The sequence below is a fragment of the Eubalaena glacialis genome, chromosome 20 (assembly GCF_028564815.1).
Source record: "Eubalaena glacialis isolate mEubGla1 chromosome 20, mEubGla1.1.hap2.+ XY, whole genome shotgun sequence".
Classification (NCBI taxonomy): Eukaryota; Metazoa; Chordata; class Mammalia; order Artiodactyla; family Balaenidae; genus Eubalaena; species Eubalaena glacialis.
Window position 1 is genome coordinate 34,268,844 of NC_083735.1, and position 15,823 is coordinate 34,284,666.

At 48.9% G+C, this 15,823-nt stretch overlaps 1 protein-coding gene across 2 annotated transcripts in view; it reads left to right on the forward strand.

The window, feature by feature from the left end:
- Positions 1–15,823, forward strand: part of IKBKB (inhibitor of nuclear factor kappa B kinase subunit beta) — a 46,712-nt gene that overhangs the window by 19,601 nt on the left and 11,288 nt on the right. For both annotated transcript variants that reach the window (XM_061177535.1, XM_061177536.1), the window contains exons 6-11: positions 7,163–7,251; positions 8,281–8,370; positions 10,481–10,605; positions 13,839–13,946; positions 15,109–15,238; positions 15,521–15,715. In XM_061177535.1, coding sequence (XP_061033518.1) covers positions 7,163–7,251; positions 8,281–8,370; positions 10,481–10,605; positions 13,839–13,946; positions 15,109–15,238; positions 15,521–15,715 — 737 coding nt within the window. The remainder of the gene's footprint in view (positions 1–7,162; positions 7,252–8,280; positions 8,371–10,480; positions 10,606–13,838; positions 13,947–15,108; positions 15,239–15,520; positions 15,716–15,823) is intronic.

Genomic DNA, 15,823 nt, shown 5'->3' on the forward strand with positions numbered 1-15,823 from the left:
ACCTCGAATCTCGTCTCTTCTTAGAACCTGCCCTCTTCCTGCTCCGCACCGTCCCATTTAAAGAGCCTCCATCCTTTCCTTCGTGCTGAGCATCCCACTTTCCCTTTCTGTTCCCACCACCTCCGCTCATTCAGTGTCGCAGCACATCACTTACCTGGAGTCCTTATTTCCGTTTTACTAACCCGTCTTTCATGCTTCTGAAAGGATGCTTCCGTCGTAATCCACCACTAGATCAAGGCCAAACCTCACAGCCTCGCATCTCTCCTGATCCGCTCTAGCCAACCTCAGAACCCACTTGTCGGTCCCCCTGTGAGCCTTTGTCCACACGCTCCTTTCTAGAATCCTGCTCCGGCCGCTCCCCACGACCCTGTGCTTTCGACCTGACCCTCCGTGGGGACCGCCCTGGCCTGGCGTGCACAGTGGTCTCCCTCTCGGGATTCTTCTGCCCTGGTGGCCTCCTCCACTCAGGACTTGGTTTCCCTGCTATTGTTATGTGACCTCTGCCTGTCCTTGACAGTAAGGACTGACTTCTGGGTTTGGGGCCCATTGACCAGACTGTTTGTGCAGTAAGTGAAGAAAACGGTTCAATCCAGTGGCACATTTTCGACAACACCTGGCACACTTATGTATGAAGACACTTCCTGAGGATGGTTGAATGAATGAGAGAATGATTTTGCACTTTTCTCTCAGCACTTGGTATGACTGCCTTGCTACCTTGCTGATGAGTCATAGGGGCTCTTTTAGCCAAGAAACCATTAGCTGGACTAAAATCTCCACATGTCTGCACTTGGCCTTCCAGCCTGTTTTGCTTGGAAAGCCCAGTGACATCAAAGCGACTGGCACATAGTAGGCATGCGGCCAGTTTTTATTGCGTGAACGAATGTCCTCTTGCCCTTCTCCCGCACTGGTGACTCAGACCACCAACTGGTAACTGTCTTTTCTTTCCCTTCTAATCTCTGCGTCAGCTCTCTGGTCCATTTATCTTTCCACTTCTTCCATCGTTGCTTGGGACTGTATCCCGAGCAACAGTATTCTCAAGAGAGCTTAGTAATCTCTTTCAGTTCAGGGTATGGTCAGTAGGCTTCATGGACACGATCCTTACACAGCTGCTTCTCGACACGGGAGTCTAGCTGGTCCTGTCTGTTCCCTAATTTGTGGAGTGTGGTTTGGGATTCTGACTCATCAGTAAGAACTCCAGGAGTGCCACAGTCTTCAGTTATAATGTTTGTGTCTCCCTCTTGAGCTGAGAGAAAGCTGGGGTCCAGACCTGGGTGCTGTTCCTGACAAGGACAGCAGGAGGGGGCAGGTGCGGACCCCTCCGAGCAGCGTCTGTCCTAGGAAATGCCACTGCGTGGTGTACAAGTTCACACGGAGTACTGCTTGGCAACACTTTTCTATCACTGGAACATGAGAAATCAACCTGCAGGCTTTTCTGCTTTGTGGTGTGCTTTTCCGTTTCTATACACTTGTAGTACCTCTATTGTTAGGGGCTTCAATTTTTAAGAAACTTTCAGACACAAAGGTATTGGTCTTCATCTCAAATTCTTATGTTCCATCCAGCTGAAATCAAATTAGATTCTCTTGGCTTGAGACAATTCCAATTCATGACACTCTCCTGAGGTACCGTTGTGTAAAACAAGGCACCGTCAGACTGAACTAAGCCTATTAAGGACTGATCCCGTAAGGGGAGCTGTCTAAGAGCTCCTGCCCATCAAGGTTTTGACCGTTTCACTCAGTCCAAGAAACCGTGTATAACAACACCTATAGACTTTTTTAATTCCGGGCTTTATTAAGTTGACAAAAAAGCATTTGAGAATAAATGACTTCCCCGAAATGAGGACTCAAGTTTGTCATGTACAGTTGCTTAAGCATAAAAAGAGACAGCTGTTAATAGTGATCACTGGCTTGGTCACCAGCTTGCCTTCCGTCCTCCCTAAAGACCTGGTGACAACTCTCAATCTTTGTAGTGTCGAGAGCAGCCCTCTCCGTGTGATCTGAATGCCCTCCCTGGGGGCTTCTTGGGACACCTCCCCTGCTTGTGGCCCGTGTCACCGGCTCTGAGAGGTTCACATCTAGCTTCAGAGGCCTTGCCTTAGTCTGTGTTTCTACTTGCTCTAAATACAGTGAGTTTCAATGTTCATATATCCTGCTCTTGAACAAACTGACCCACGCCTTTATGTGTTACACCCCGACACTGTGTCACATACCCAAGCAGGCCTTTGTGACTCAGTCACTGAGCAGGCGGGCCCGGTCTTCCCACACGGTGCTCCCGCCGGCCACTCGTTCACACGCAGCAGTACAGCACCCTGTGTGCAATGTCGTGTCTGTGCCATTACTAGTACTTGTTATTGCACGTTGCTTTGATTCTTTAATAAACATTAGTAAAATAAAAATGAAAGTGCTGGCAAGAAGCATGTCTTTTAAAAATTACCGTAACCGAGAACAAGGTTTGCGGGGATTTGGGGGGCACACTTTGAAAGCAGCGAGTGTGTTCCTTCATTTGGACGTTTGTTGGACCTAAGCCAATCACTGTACCCAGTTATGAAAGAAAAGAAAAGAGGGAACAGGTGTGAAATGTTGAAACTCTATGGTCAAAGGCTGGGTTTAAAAGGGCAGATTTAAGGAGAGGTTTTGCGAATTGACTTAATGTACAGATGGAACACCCCCGAGAAGTTGGAAGTTGGGTGTTTATTTATTTTTAAATAAATTTATTTATTTTATTTATTTTTGACTGCATTGGGTCTTCATTGCTGCATGCGGGCTTTCTCTAGTTGCCACGAGCGGGGGCCACTCTTCGTTGTGGTGTGCGGGCTTCTCATTGCAGTGGCTTCTCTTGTTGCAGAGCATGGGCTCCAGGCACGTGGGCTTCAGTAGTTGTGGCACGCGGGCTCAGTAGTTGTGGCTCGCAGGCTCAGTAGTTGTGGCGCACGGGCTTAGTTGCTTCACGGCCTGTGGGATCTTCCCGGACCAGGGATCGAACCTGTGTCCCCTGCATTGGCAGGCGGATTCTTAACCACTGAGCCACCAGGGAAGTCCCTGCAGTTGGGTGTTTAACTCTCAGTTAGACTTTCTCCAGTGTTTTCAGGAAACATTCAGCATGAAAGTCTTTACACAGCATATCTGATCCCTTGGTTTCTGCGGAGGGCTTCTCTCTTACCCCCCTCCCTGCTGTGCCCTGGCCAAGGACCCATTAGTAAACCTCTCTTAGTGTTGTGATCACTTTTGCTTTTTACCTTTTTTTTTTTCCTAATAAAAAAAAGGTTCATACCATTACATCATTGACCTCCCTCTGAGTTGGGTAATATAAACCTAAATAATTTTTAATAATTGCCTGTTATATTATGGATCTCCCATAATTTGTTCAGCCATTCCCTGATTGATGACTTTCCATTAGTTTCTAATTATTTCACTCCACACTATGGAGTCCACATCCGTATTTGTACGTGATAGTGCTTTTGATTTTGTTAGCTGGATTACCAGAGGCGGAAATGAAGGGTCAAATGATATGTATGTCTAAAAATTTAATAGCTTTTGCCATATTTCTTTCCCCCAATTGCACAGCAGTTATTACTCCTTCCAGCAACATAGGGAGTGCCTTTTATCTCTCATCTAAAATTCCTGCCAGCTGAAGAGGTGAAAGGCATTTCGTTGTGGCTTTTTTTTTTAATGTATTTTTTTTTGGCTGCGTTGGGTCTTCGTTGCTGTGCACAGGCTTTCTCTAGTTGCAGCGAGCAGGGGCTTCTCTTGTTGCGGAGCATGGGCTCTAGGCGCGTGGGCTTCAGTAGTTGTTGCCCGTGGGCTCGGTAGTTGTGGCTCGCGGGCTCTAGAGCGCAGGCCCAGTAGTTGTGGCGCACGGGCTTAGTTGCTCCGCGGCATGTGGGATCTTCCCGGACCAGGGATCAAACCCGTGTCCCCTGCATTGGCAGGCGGATTCTTAACCACTGCGCCACCAGGGAAGTCCCTCAGTGTTGTTTTAATGTGCACTTTGTGGACGGCCAGTAAGCTTGAGCGACTTTGTGCATAATTGCGTAATTGTTCACGGTTTGCGTTTCATTTCTACTCCTGTAAGTTACCGCTTCACATGTTCTTTGCCCTTTTTTCTACTGGGTTGCTTTCTTTGTGTGTATGTGTTAAAATGGTCTTTCCTTTTTTAAATTATTAATTACTAAATTACGTTGATAGTAGATAATATTTGTTATTTTTAGATGAACTTAACCTGGCAAAATAGAAATATAGTAATCTTCTCTTGAACCCCATCCTCAGTTTTTATTCTTAGTTCTTCTGGTCTGAATCCAAAAACCTTGGAGCCACCTGTCTAACCCACCTCTTTGTTTTTTTTTATGTTCCTTTAAAGTAAAAAGCTATTTTTTTTTTAATTAATTTATTTATTTATTTATATTTTTGGCTGTGTTGGGTCTTCTTTTCTGTGCGAGGGCTTTCTCTAGTTGCAGCCAGGGGGGGCCACTCTTCATCGCGGTGCGCGGGCCTCTCACTATCGCGGCCTCTCGTTGCGGAGCACAGGCTCCAGACGCGCAGGCTCAGTAGCCGTGGCTCACGGGCCCAGCTGCTCCACGGCATGCGGGATCCTCCCAGACCAGGGCTCGAACCCGTGTCCCCTGCATTGGCAGGCAGATTCTCAACCACTGCGCCACCAGGGAAGCCCAAAAAAACTATGTATTTTTTTTCATTAGAAAAGTAACATAACATTATGATTTTGAAAAATAGAGGTTCAAAAAAGGAAAAACGAAAGTTTTCTTGCTACCCTAACATCTGGGTTGCTTTTTTATTGATTTGTAGTAGCTTTTGTCTGTTAGGTATATGCTTTTTGGCATATGTGCTGCAGATATTTTTTTCCCTTTTTTTGGTCTTTTGCTTTGTGTATAGTGTCTTTTGCCATAAAGCTTTCTTTCTTTTTTTTTAATTGAAATGTAGTTGATTTACAGTATTTCAAGTGTACAGCAAAGTGATTCAGTTATACATACATGCGAGTGTGTGTGTGTGTGTGTATATGTGTGTATATATATATATATATATATATATATATATATATACACACATATACACACACACACATTCTTTTTCAGATTCTTTTCCACTGTAGTTTATTACAGGATACTGAATAGAGTTCCCAGTGCTATACAGTAGGTCCTTGTTGTTTATCTGTTTTATATATAGTAGTGTGTATCTATTAATCCCAACCTCCTAATTTATCCCTCCCCTGCCTTTCCCTTTGGTAACCATTTCTTTTCCATGTCTGTGAGTCAATTTCTGTTTTGTAAATAAGTTTTTACATTCCACATATAAGTGATATCATATGATATTTATCTTTCTCTTTATCTTTCTACTTACTTCACTTACTGTGATAATCTCTGGTTCCATCCATGTGGCTGCGGTTCCATCCATGTGGCTGCAAATGGTGTTATTTCATTCTTTTCTATGTCTGAATAGTATTCATTGTATATATGTACCATATCTTTTTTATCCATTCGTCTGTCAGTGGACACTTAGGTTACTTCCATGTCTTGGCTATTGTATATAAGCTGCTGTGAACATTGGGGTGCATGTATCTTTTTTTTGTTTTTAAATTTATTTGGTTGCACCAGGTCTTAGTTGCAGCAGGTGGACTCTAGTTGTGGCTCGCCTGCTCCTTAGTTGTGGCATGTGAACTCTTAGTTGCAGCATGCATGTGGGATCTAGTTCTCTGACCAGGGATCGAACCCGGGCCCCCTGCATTGGGAGCACGGAGTCTTAACCACTGCGCCACCAGGGAAGTCCCCTGGGGTGCATGAATCTTTTTGAATTAGAGTTTTTGTCTTTTCCGGGTAAGTGCCCAGGAGTGGGACTGCTGGATCATATGGTAACTCTATTTTTAGGTTTTTAAGGAGCCTCCGTACTCTTTTCCATAGTTGCCATAAATTTTTAAAACCTCTTTATGTTATTTGTATTGCTTTTCTTTATGCCATATAGTTTTCCTCACGTGACACTAGTTTTTTTGCTGAATTTATCCCGTGGTGTTTTAGAATTTTTGTTGCTAATGTGAATGGGATTTTATTTTCTTTTTCCTTTCAACTGGATCTATGACAGGCAGAAAAACTATTGATTTGTATATACTTGTTTTGCTTCCAGACAACTTAACTAAATTTTTCCCAGTTTTTAGTCTATTGAGTCTTCCTGGCATATAGTCAGATCATTTCCAAATAAAGGTAATTTTATCTCTTTCCAATACTTCTTCATTTTCTTCTTTTGTAGTACAGGTTGTTAGGACTTCTGTTGAAGTTATTAAACCTCTCTTAGGGGTAAAAATCACGTCCTGCTTGGAGTCTTAGCCTTGGCCGTCCTGGGTCAGTCGCATCGTCATGTTTGCTCTTCACTGCAGAAGCTGTGGTATCAAGTGACTTCACAGCCAGGTTGTGCAGGCTCCTTCCTTGCCAGCTAGATTCTGAGCCCTTTAAAGTTGGGGACCATGTCCTCCCTGATTTTATGTCCCTCAGAACCCAGCAGAGAACGGGGCGCGTAACAGGCACACGTTGGACTGTCAGATGTATTGAAGGCGCCCCCATTCTCTCCTTCCAGAGCCCCCCGCTTCTTCCTTGGAGCCACCTCTGCCCTGCGGACTCTACATCAGATGACCAAGTGCTCTCTGCCCAGAGGGCCCTTCTCCCTTACCTGCCCAGCAGAATTTAGATTTTTTTTGAGCCTCTAGACCAGAGAAGTTCCCCTTCTCAGTCTTTATCAGCATCACCTGGAGGGCTTGGTAAAACACAGATTGTGGGGTAACCCCAGGTTTCTGATTCACTTCGTCTGGGTTGGGACCCAAGGGTTTTGCATTTCTAACAAGTCTGCATGCTGCAGGCCCAGGCAGTGCAGCTTGAGAACCGCCGCTCAAGACTGGAGTTGGTGACCTCGTGGGTGGAAGGCTCAGAGTTCTTTGTGTGAACGAGGCAGATTCTGGTGCTGGTCCAAGTTCTGCTCATGTAGCCGGGTCCCCTTCCCTTCACCGGAGGGGTGTGTGCCGGGCCCCGTCCCTCCACTGCGATCCCCTGCACCGCGTCAGGGTGTGTGTCGGCGGCACGCGGTAATCATCTTTCACTGGGTAGGCGATGCCAAGTGAAAAGCATTGTCCAGGCTTAACGAAAACTCACTCCCCTTTCCACCCTGTCAGCCTCTGCACTTCGATACCTTCACGAAAACAGGATCATCCACCGGGATCTAAAGCCAGAAAACATCGTCCTGCAGCAAGGGGAGCAGAGAGTGAGTGACCCTCCAGGGCCTGGGGAAGGGCGGGTGGCAGCTGGGCGGGGGAGGAACCCGCTTTGTGTGTTTGCGTTTCTTTGTTCACATATTTGCTTTGATTCTCTGGGAATGCTTTTTGATTTGGAACGAAATTCAGCGAAAAGTTCTCGCTTGCAGATTGAGGCAAGTTTGAATGGACCACATTGTTAGTCATCCAAGTTGCAGGAATCTGATAAGAAAAATAATGTTTGTCTTCCAGCTGACACCCCCAGCCTTTGGGACTTGCACTTCTTGGAAATGGACTTTTTGTTTTCCATCTGTTTGAGAGCCTCAGCTTTTGAAGCTAACAGGGAGTCCATCTACAAGTTGGTTCTGGACGTGGCCGAGAGGAGGCATTTGGAGCTGGCACCTGCCCATGGGGCCTGGTCCAGCCTGCAGTTTCCCCAGAGCTCTCAGGGACCTTCTCCGGGGCCCCCTGCTCAGGTGTGGGGTAACCTCCCCGCAGGGCTCGGCCCTGTGCTCTTCCTGGCCTTGTTTGTTCAGCTGGGTGACGGGCAGGGGCTCAGCTGAGTGGAATGCAGTAACTCAGCTCCCGGGCCGTCTGATCTCTTCCACGCAGCTTCCTCCAGCATCCTAGGTGTGACCCATGCCTGTCCTAGCTCTCACCTTTGGCCCAGTTCACGATCATTCCTGCCAGTTCTAAGATTTGAGAATTAAAGGTATTTACTGAGAAGGAACTGGCCTGGTCCTTTGCGTCTAGGTTTAGCAATCCTGAGGGCTGGTGCGTGGTCTGCTAATTTTGACCTTCCTCTGGCAGTTGGTCGCAGAGCAAGGGGGAACATGTGCCTGGCGTTTTTACATTGTTTTCTTTTGCCTAAATCTACCATGTCTAGGGCATTCTCCTGTGTATTTGGTGGTCCTTTGGAACTTAGGGTCTTAGGATTGGGAATTCAGAAATATCCTCTGCTCTAACAGAGACATTCAGAATTCTTGAAGGACAGTACACTCTCATAACCGTCAGGTTTCTCCTCCTCCCTTTTTTTTCAGTTAATACACAAAATTATTGACCTAGGATATGCCAAGGAGCTGGACCAGGGCAGTCTGTGCACTTCCTTTGTGGGGACCCTGCAGTACCTGGTAAGAGACGGGGTTTCCATGTTTGTGTGTCAGTTTCTGTCTGATGGCCGTGTCTGTGGGTCTCTTCCTCCATCCTTGCCTTCTGCCGTCTAAGTTTGCTGGCTCTTTGGATGTTTCCTGGATGCCTAGGAACTGTTGTGTGAGGTCAGACTCATAATCCATTCAAGTCAGCACGTTTTGCCAGCAGAGGCCTTATGGAGGGATGTGGTCGTCTTCTCATATCAAAAGGACTCTGCTCCTGGGCCCTCGCACGAGTCCCATAACCTCTCATGCTGCAGTATTTTATCTGAGGACAAAGAGTTTAAACCAGGTTCTTGCTGGTCTGTAGGGGGCCTCAGTTTCCACACAGCATCTCAGGGGCCATGGAGGAGAGGGCTGAGCTTCGAGCTCCCACTCTTTCTTTTTGTTATTTGGTCTTAATACTGCGGTTCTTTATGAGTCACTCATTCATCCAAGAAATATTGGTCAAGTGTAGTTTTAGAGTTTAGGAGGAAAGCAGGCATCACCCTGATACACAAATAATGAAGAAATTACAATTGTGATAAGTACTGCAAAGGGAAAGTGCAGGGTGTTATGAGAATATATTTTAGGAAGACCTAGCCTGGTCTGGGACCTGAAGGATTAAGGGGGGAAAGGGGGACTGGGGGAGGGGGAGAGAGAGGAAGTTCCAGGTAAAGGGATAGGACATGGGAGACCAGAAGGTGTGGCAGGAACCAGAGAAGAAGGAAGAGGGTATCTCGAGTTGAGGCTGGAGAGAGAGATAGAGGACAGATTATTCACAGCCTTGTTGGCTGGGTTAGAGATTTTAAACTTTTTCCTGAAACCTCTGGAGAGACATGGAAGGTTTTTAAGTGTGAGAGGGATCGGGTTCACCTTTTGAAGAGACCACACTTGGTACCGCGTGGAGGGTGAATTGCAGGTAGTGGGTGAGGGGTAAGGAGGCTGTTGTGCTGAGCTGGTCCGAGCTGGTGGAGGGCCTTGAGGATGTAGAGGATGGTTCAAGAAATGCCTGGAAGAGACCCAGCAGGACTTGGTAGTAGATTGTTTGCAGATGATAGCCAGTACATGTTGATTAAAGGAGTCTACAATTTAAAAAAGAAAAACAAAAAAAAGGTTGAAAGCCACTGGGCTCGACGAGCTTAATTATCCTACATGGTTCTTATATAGAAAGAGAGAAAGCAATTATTGAGGTCCTTTTGAGTGTATCCATACTTCCCACTAACCCCCCAACTGGGCAGTGGCCTGCCGGTTTGTCACCTGCCCTGGGGAGTAGGGGATTCAGAGCGGGGACTCGGGGCTGTGACTCAGCACGTGTGTCCACATAACGTGACCCTGTGGCTCCTGCCCGGTGTCCTCTGGACCCCTCGTCAGCTCAGCAGCAGTTAGTGAGGACCCCAGGCTCTGACAAGGATGCTCGGCCAAATTGTTCACTTGCGGGCCTAAAACTTCCGTCCGTAACCGGACACAGAGGCTGACCTGTGCGTCCCCATGTGTTTCCTCTTGGTTTGGACTCCGTGGTCCTTCATGAGTGTCATGCCTCCAGCCAGCCCGGGCTCAGTCCTGCCTCCATGCCTTCGCTTGTCATGGTCCTTCCTGCGCTGTCTGCCCTGAGGCACTCTGAGCCGTTCCGTCCCACCTGTGCTGGGAAGCTTCCCTAGGTTGTCCCCGCCTCTCTGCTTGGGCAGCAGCCATGCATCTGGCCTTTCCTACCTGACTGCAACAATCCATCTCGCTGTCCGACCACATGCTGTGGACCTCGCCACTTTAGGGGACCAGCTGGCATGCAGTGCATGCGCTGTGAACGGGTGTGCATGGCCGGGATCACTCCCCTTTGTTGTCCGTGCCCTGTCTTCCCCTCCCTGCACAGTGCTGGGAAAAGGGTACACGCTGCACTCTGGTTCACCTAAAATACCCCCAGGCCCTTGTTTCAGCACCGGGACTGAATGAGGTCCAGAGAGATCCTAGGTACCACCTGCTGAACACGTGGTCTCCTCCTCACCTGAAGCGGGGCCCAGGGAGCATGGGGCACGATAAGAGCCTGGGTGCCCCACTCCGTGGTAGACCCTCGGATGGGGAGCAGCTCAGGCATGTCCCGCTGTTGTCACCGCAGGCCCCTGAGCTGCTGGAGCAGCAGAAGTACACAGTGACCGTGGACTACTGGAGCTTCGGCACCTTGGCCTTCGAGTGTATCACGGGCTTCCGGCCCTTCCTGCCCAACTGGCAGCCCGTGCAGTGGTGAGTGAGGGCTCGGGGCGGGCTGGCCGCCCGAAGCGGGGAGTGTCCCCCTGTCTTTGTCAGATGTCACCTCGCCTGTCCTGTCTCACTGGGCGCCCCTGGCTGGGCCTGAGACACCTGTGAGCTGTCGCCCAGAGGAAGTCCCGTTAAGACCTGGCACGTGGGCAGTCTGAGCTCCAAAAGCCTGGAAAGATGGAAGGTTGTTAAGTGTCAACCTGGATTCTGAACCTTAACAGCTTTAAATCCAGTACTGTGTAAATGCCTGCTCTGTGCAGGGCAGGAGGTCATTGTGTTTACAGAGTGTGTGTGTAGTGTACGCTTACGCCGAAAACGCTGTGCATTAGTAAACAAACAGCATGTTCACATGACAAATTATGAGCTGTATTTACATGAAAGTTTATTGTTGACAAATTTTACTGTTTTTAAAAGCATCAAAAAGTGGCTTAAAATGTGAACTGAATACATTTCCAAAAAGAGATTTTCTAATAAAACAAGTCAAAGGATACAATTAAGTTTTTAAAAATTACTCTATATTTTGAAACTTCTTTTCTGATTATAATACTAACGTGTGGTTCATTGCATACATAAAAGTTAACCATTACTGAAATGCATCATTTAAAAACTAACACCCCCCTAAATCAGTTAGGATTCATTCAAAATGATTCCTTGAGAGACCACACACTAATTGAAATGATGCTACTGTTGTTCAACATTATTTTTTTATCTCCAGTTTTTATTTTTTGGAGCAGTGGTAAGTTCATGTGGTTCAAACTTGAGAGCATAAAAGTGAAAAGTCATGGTTCCTCCCCACAGGCATCTGGTCCCATTGATTTTGGGTCCACCTCTGGGACGTCTTGTACGTGTACAAGCAAATGGGCATATACCTGTTTGTTAACTCATTTATGTATGCCACCGCATTTTACCTCAGTGACAGTGTAATACGCACACTGCCTTGTACGTGCTCTTCCAGGATTTTTACACTGAGAATTTCCTCCAACTGCTGTGAACATATCTCTGTGTCTCCAGATTCTTCATAGTGCCTGTGTTTATTTAAAAAACAAAGTAGGTTACCATACATACTCTCATAGAACCTGCCTTTCAGACTTGCTACTGAAAATGCTTTCTGTTCTTCCATGGTCTTTGTCACATCTGTTTGCTGTTCCACTGTAGTTGGTTTAACCTGCTCCCCATTACTGGAAGAATCAGTGGTTTATAATTTTTACTTCTTAAAATAACACCAAGAATAACATCATTGTAGGGAAATCCTTGTATGTCCGCAGTTATTTCCCTGGGATAAATTCCTAGAAATGGGATCAACAGATCAAAGATTATCTGCATTTTAAAGGTCTTCCATGTGCACTAACAAATTGCTCCACAGAAAGTTTGTATAAATAACGTCTCCACCAGGAACGTACGAAGCTGCCCCTTTGTGGGTCCACAATGGCTGTTGTCACGTTTCTCAGTATCTTTCTGGAAGTAGCGAAAACATTGACTTTTTCAAGGGACAGGTACTTACATCATGAGATTGTTTATTTATAAGAGTAAGATGTAGCCTTTGAAATCAATTCCAGAAGAGTAGTTTTGTGTGATGCGGTCCAGTTCAGTCACCATTCACATGCCAGACACTGGAAGAGATGAGCCGGGCACGGTCCCAGCTCCTGAGGAGCCTGGTGACATGGCAGAGAGTGCCCTCCTGTGGGGACTGACTTTAGAAGAGGCAGCGCTCCTGAGCTGGGTTCTGGAGTGTTGAATTAGCTCATTACATGAGAGTCACACCTTATCATGTAACCATCATGACAAAAACTTTAAATGTCTGTACATCTATAGTGTTTTTAACTAACCAAGGAATTACTGCATTTTTTTCAGTTCAAATGTCGAGCGTTTCCATTATTTATAACAAGATGTGTTAAAGTCCATTAGAACTAGAAGAAGAAATGCTATTTGAAGCTATCCCTAATGGCCTGGCATCTTCATAGTAAGTTTTTTGTCTTCAGAGCCAGCCTCCTGTACGGAGCCGGGAGGCCAGGTGACCACTTGCAGGTGGACATCCCTGAAACCCAGTAGCTGTGAGACGTGCCTGTCTTGTCTGCCTTGTAATGCCTCAGGCAGCTTTAGCAATTTCACTCTCATCTCAGGTGGCAGGTAGATAGTAATTTCAGGACAAATGCAATTTGAGCTTTATTATCCTATCACTGAGCTACTGTGAAGTACATTTTAGGACCGGCCTAAGCAGTAAGCATTTCACTTACTGTGTCCTTTTCTTTATCTATATAGTTTCCCGTTGACAGACCGAGTTTCTATCAGAGGACCATCCCATTGTGTGTAATGACAGCCTGACTTAGAGCAGGCAGGTTCCAGCTGGACCCCAGCTCTTCCAGGCTACGTGTGCCCCACATGGTCCGGTTCACCCCTTGCCAGTGAGGCTTCAGGGCTAAAGCATTTTTCATTTGAATTTCTTACGTGTTTTTGAAAAGGAAGGATGTAGGCATTTAGACAGAGTAGAAGAAGCACCAGACTTTGGATCTGAGTCCCCGGTGGTGTGACCTTGGGCAGGTCACCTGATCTTCACTTCCTTACCGCTGAATGGGTGGCTGAAAACCGTCTACCACATGGGGTCATCGGGCAGAGAAGGGCGTGTTCGCAGTCAGTGCTTGGTTATCTATGAAGCATTATTCAGACTTATGTCATCACCCTTGTCCCCGAGAAGATTTGAAACCAGTGTAAAAATTTGCTTCCTTCAAATACTATTTCAGATACATCAAAAGGGTCTCTAGGTTGGGAAATGTAACCGTTCATTCACCATCAGAAGTAACGCTTAGCCACTCGCATTAAGAGGGAAGTGTGTGGTGCCTGCAGGTTTCACGTGAACAGGATCCTTGTGCAGTAATCTTGGTGTGCACATCCTAATTTCATCCTCTACCAAAACGTGAGAGTTTGGTGTTCGATGAAAAGTAGAAGAAAGATAAGGATGAGCCAGGGTGAGGCCAGGAGTCAGCAGGACAAGCCTGAAGGTCAGTGACACTCACCGGGCAGTGCTGACGGCCTTAAACGCTCAGAGAAGCATCCTAGCAGGACGCAGACGCACTGGCCGGCATCCCAAGGGGTTAGCTAGCGACCCGGGGGCATCCCGTCCGGTTGTCAAGTGGACGGCTACCGGTGTAGAGGGGCTGTTGTCTGCTGGGTGACGCAGGGTCATCACGAGCGGCGTGATGGACCAGGCCCTGCGTCCGCAGGCACTCCAAAGTCCGGCAGAAGAGTGAGATGGACATCGTGGTGAGTGAGGACCTGAACGGAGCCGTGAAGTTCTCCAGCTCGTTACCCCACCCGAGCAACCTCAACAGGTACGGCCCCAGGCCTTCCCCTCCGCGTCGTGTCCTTCCTTTTTTAGAAGTGGAGGTCGGAGCCAACGTCCTGGTAGCTCTGACATCGGGACGTCCTGCTGTGGCCGGCACCTGGCATAATCCACCTCAGTGTTAAACTTAGAACGCCTTCCCCCCGACCCCATCTAGAAGTCATCTCCTTCCTGAATTCACACAGCAATCTGTCTGTACCTCTCATCACTCCCAAGAAGCTTCTACCTCGCGTGACATTTGGTTTTGCAGAGGGTTTACCTTCTGGTCAGCTGTAAGCCTTTGACGGCTAGGGGATTACGCTTTATTTCTCTTTGCCTGCAGCGTAATCGTATGTTACTGTCAACAAACAAACCTTTGCGGTTTGAACGGCACTGCCGTCTGGTCTTAGAGCCAGAATATGAGCAGTCAGGTAATCCTATCAGAATTGGGGGCTAGTACAGAGGAAAGCTGCCAGGCGGCCACACACAGCTGAGGAGCATGGATCCCAGTGACCACGAGTGTTTGGAGGACGGGGAGAGAGGTACCGAGTGGACTAGCTGCGCGGGATGACTGGGCGGGCTGGAACTTTCTGGAAGGATCTGGAAAGACGGGCAGGACAGGCATGGGGAAAGATGGGGGGTGGGGGTGCCCAGGAGCGGCAGCTCGTAGCGGTGCTGGCCTCTGCAGGGCTTTCTTGGGGGCGCGGCGAGGGCCGCTGAGGGTGCCAGCGGGGCCCCGCCAGGCCGGGAGAAGTGAGAACTTTGTCGTGTGGACCCCGCGAGGGGTCCCCGGGGCGACCGACAAAGCGAATCGGCAGCGAGAGGTCTGGATCGTGTGGGTGGTTCTCCTGAGGTGGGGCGGGCCTGGGAAGCACATAGAAAGCTCCCTGAGGTTCTTGCACAGCCATCTGCCAAGACAGCCCTGATGTGAGGGTGTTGGCGCGAATCCGGGGGGGGGTGGGTGAGCGCCTGAGTGAGTCGTTTTGTTGGAAAGGCTCGTCTTTCCTCAGGTTAGTTCATCCTCAGGGATCACTTTGGCCCAGTCCGCGTGATGGTCACGTGCGTGTGAGGTGTGAGTGCCTTTCAGTTCCCACGCGGGGCCCTGAGGCTGGCTCTGGGCCCACACGCACGCGCGCGCACACACACACACGCGCACGGCCCCCTCTTCTCAGCGTCCTGGCCCAGCGGCTGGAGAAGTGGCTGCAGCTGATGCTGATGTGGCACCCCCGACAGAGGGGCACCGACCCCGTCTACGGGCCCAATGGCTGCTTCAGGGCCCTGGACGACATCTTAAACTTGAAGGTGAGCCTGCGGGCCGTGGGCTGCCCGACCAGTGGGCAAACGCAGGCTCCCGTGAGGGCGTCTCCACGTGAGAGGGTGATGGGACCCCTTGCTGACCGACGTGGGTCACGAGGTCGTAGCTGTGGCCGGACAGGAGTGGGAAGACTCCTCCTGTGTGTGGCCCAGCGCTGGCCTTCCTCCCCAGGCCGGGCCTCTGGGAGGCTGGGAGGTGTGGGGAGTGGCAGAGGATCCGGGCCAGCAGGCGGGAGTCCATCAAGTGGTTTGTCCTGGATTGTGTCGCAGCTGGTTCACGTCTTGAACATGGTCACGGGCACCATTCACACCTACCCCGTGGCAGAGGACGAGAGTCTGCCTAGCTTGAAGGCCCGGATCCAGCAGGACACAGGCATCCCCGAGGAGGACCAGGAGCTGCTGCAGGAAGCGGGTCTGGCCTTGACCCCCGACAAGCCCGCCGCTCAGTGCACCTCCGACAGCAAGGTGAGACCGGCCTCCTGCAGGCTCCCCAGCCCCACCCGACCCCGGGAAGCTGCTTGCCCATCCCATCCCACTCCGTCGTGCCAGGCAGTCTGTTACCACGCAGGGCAG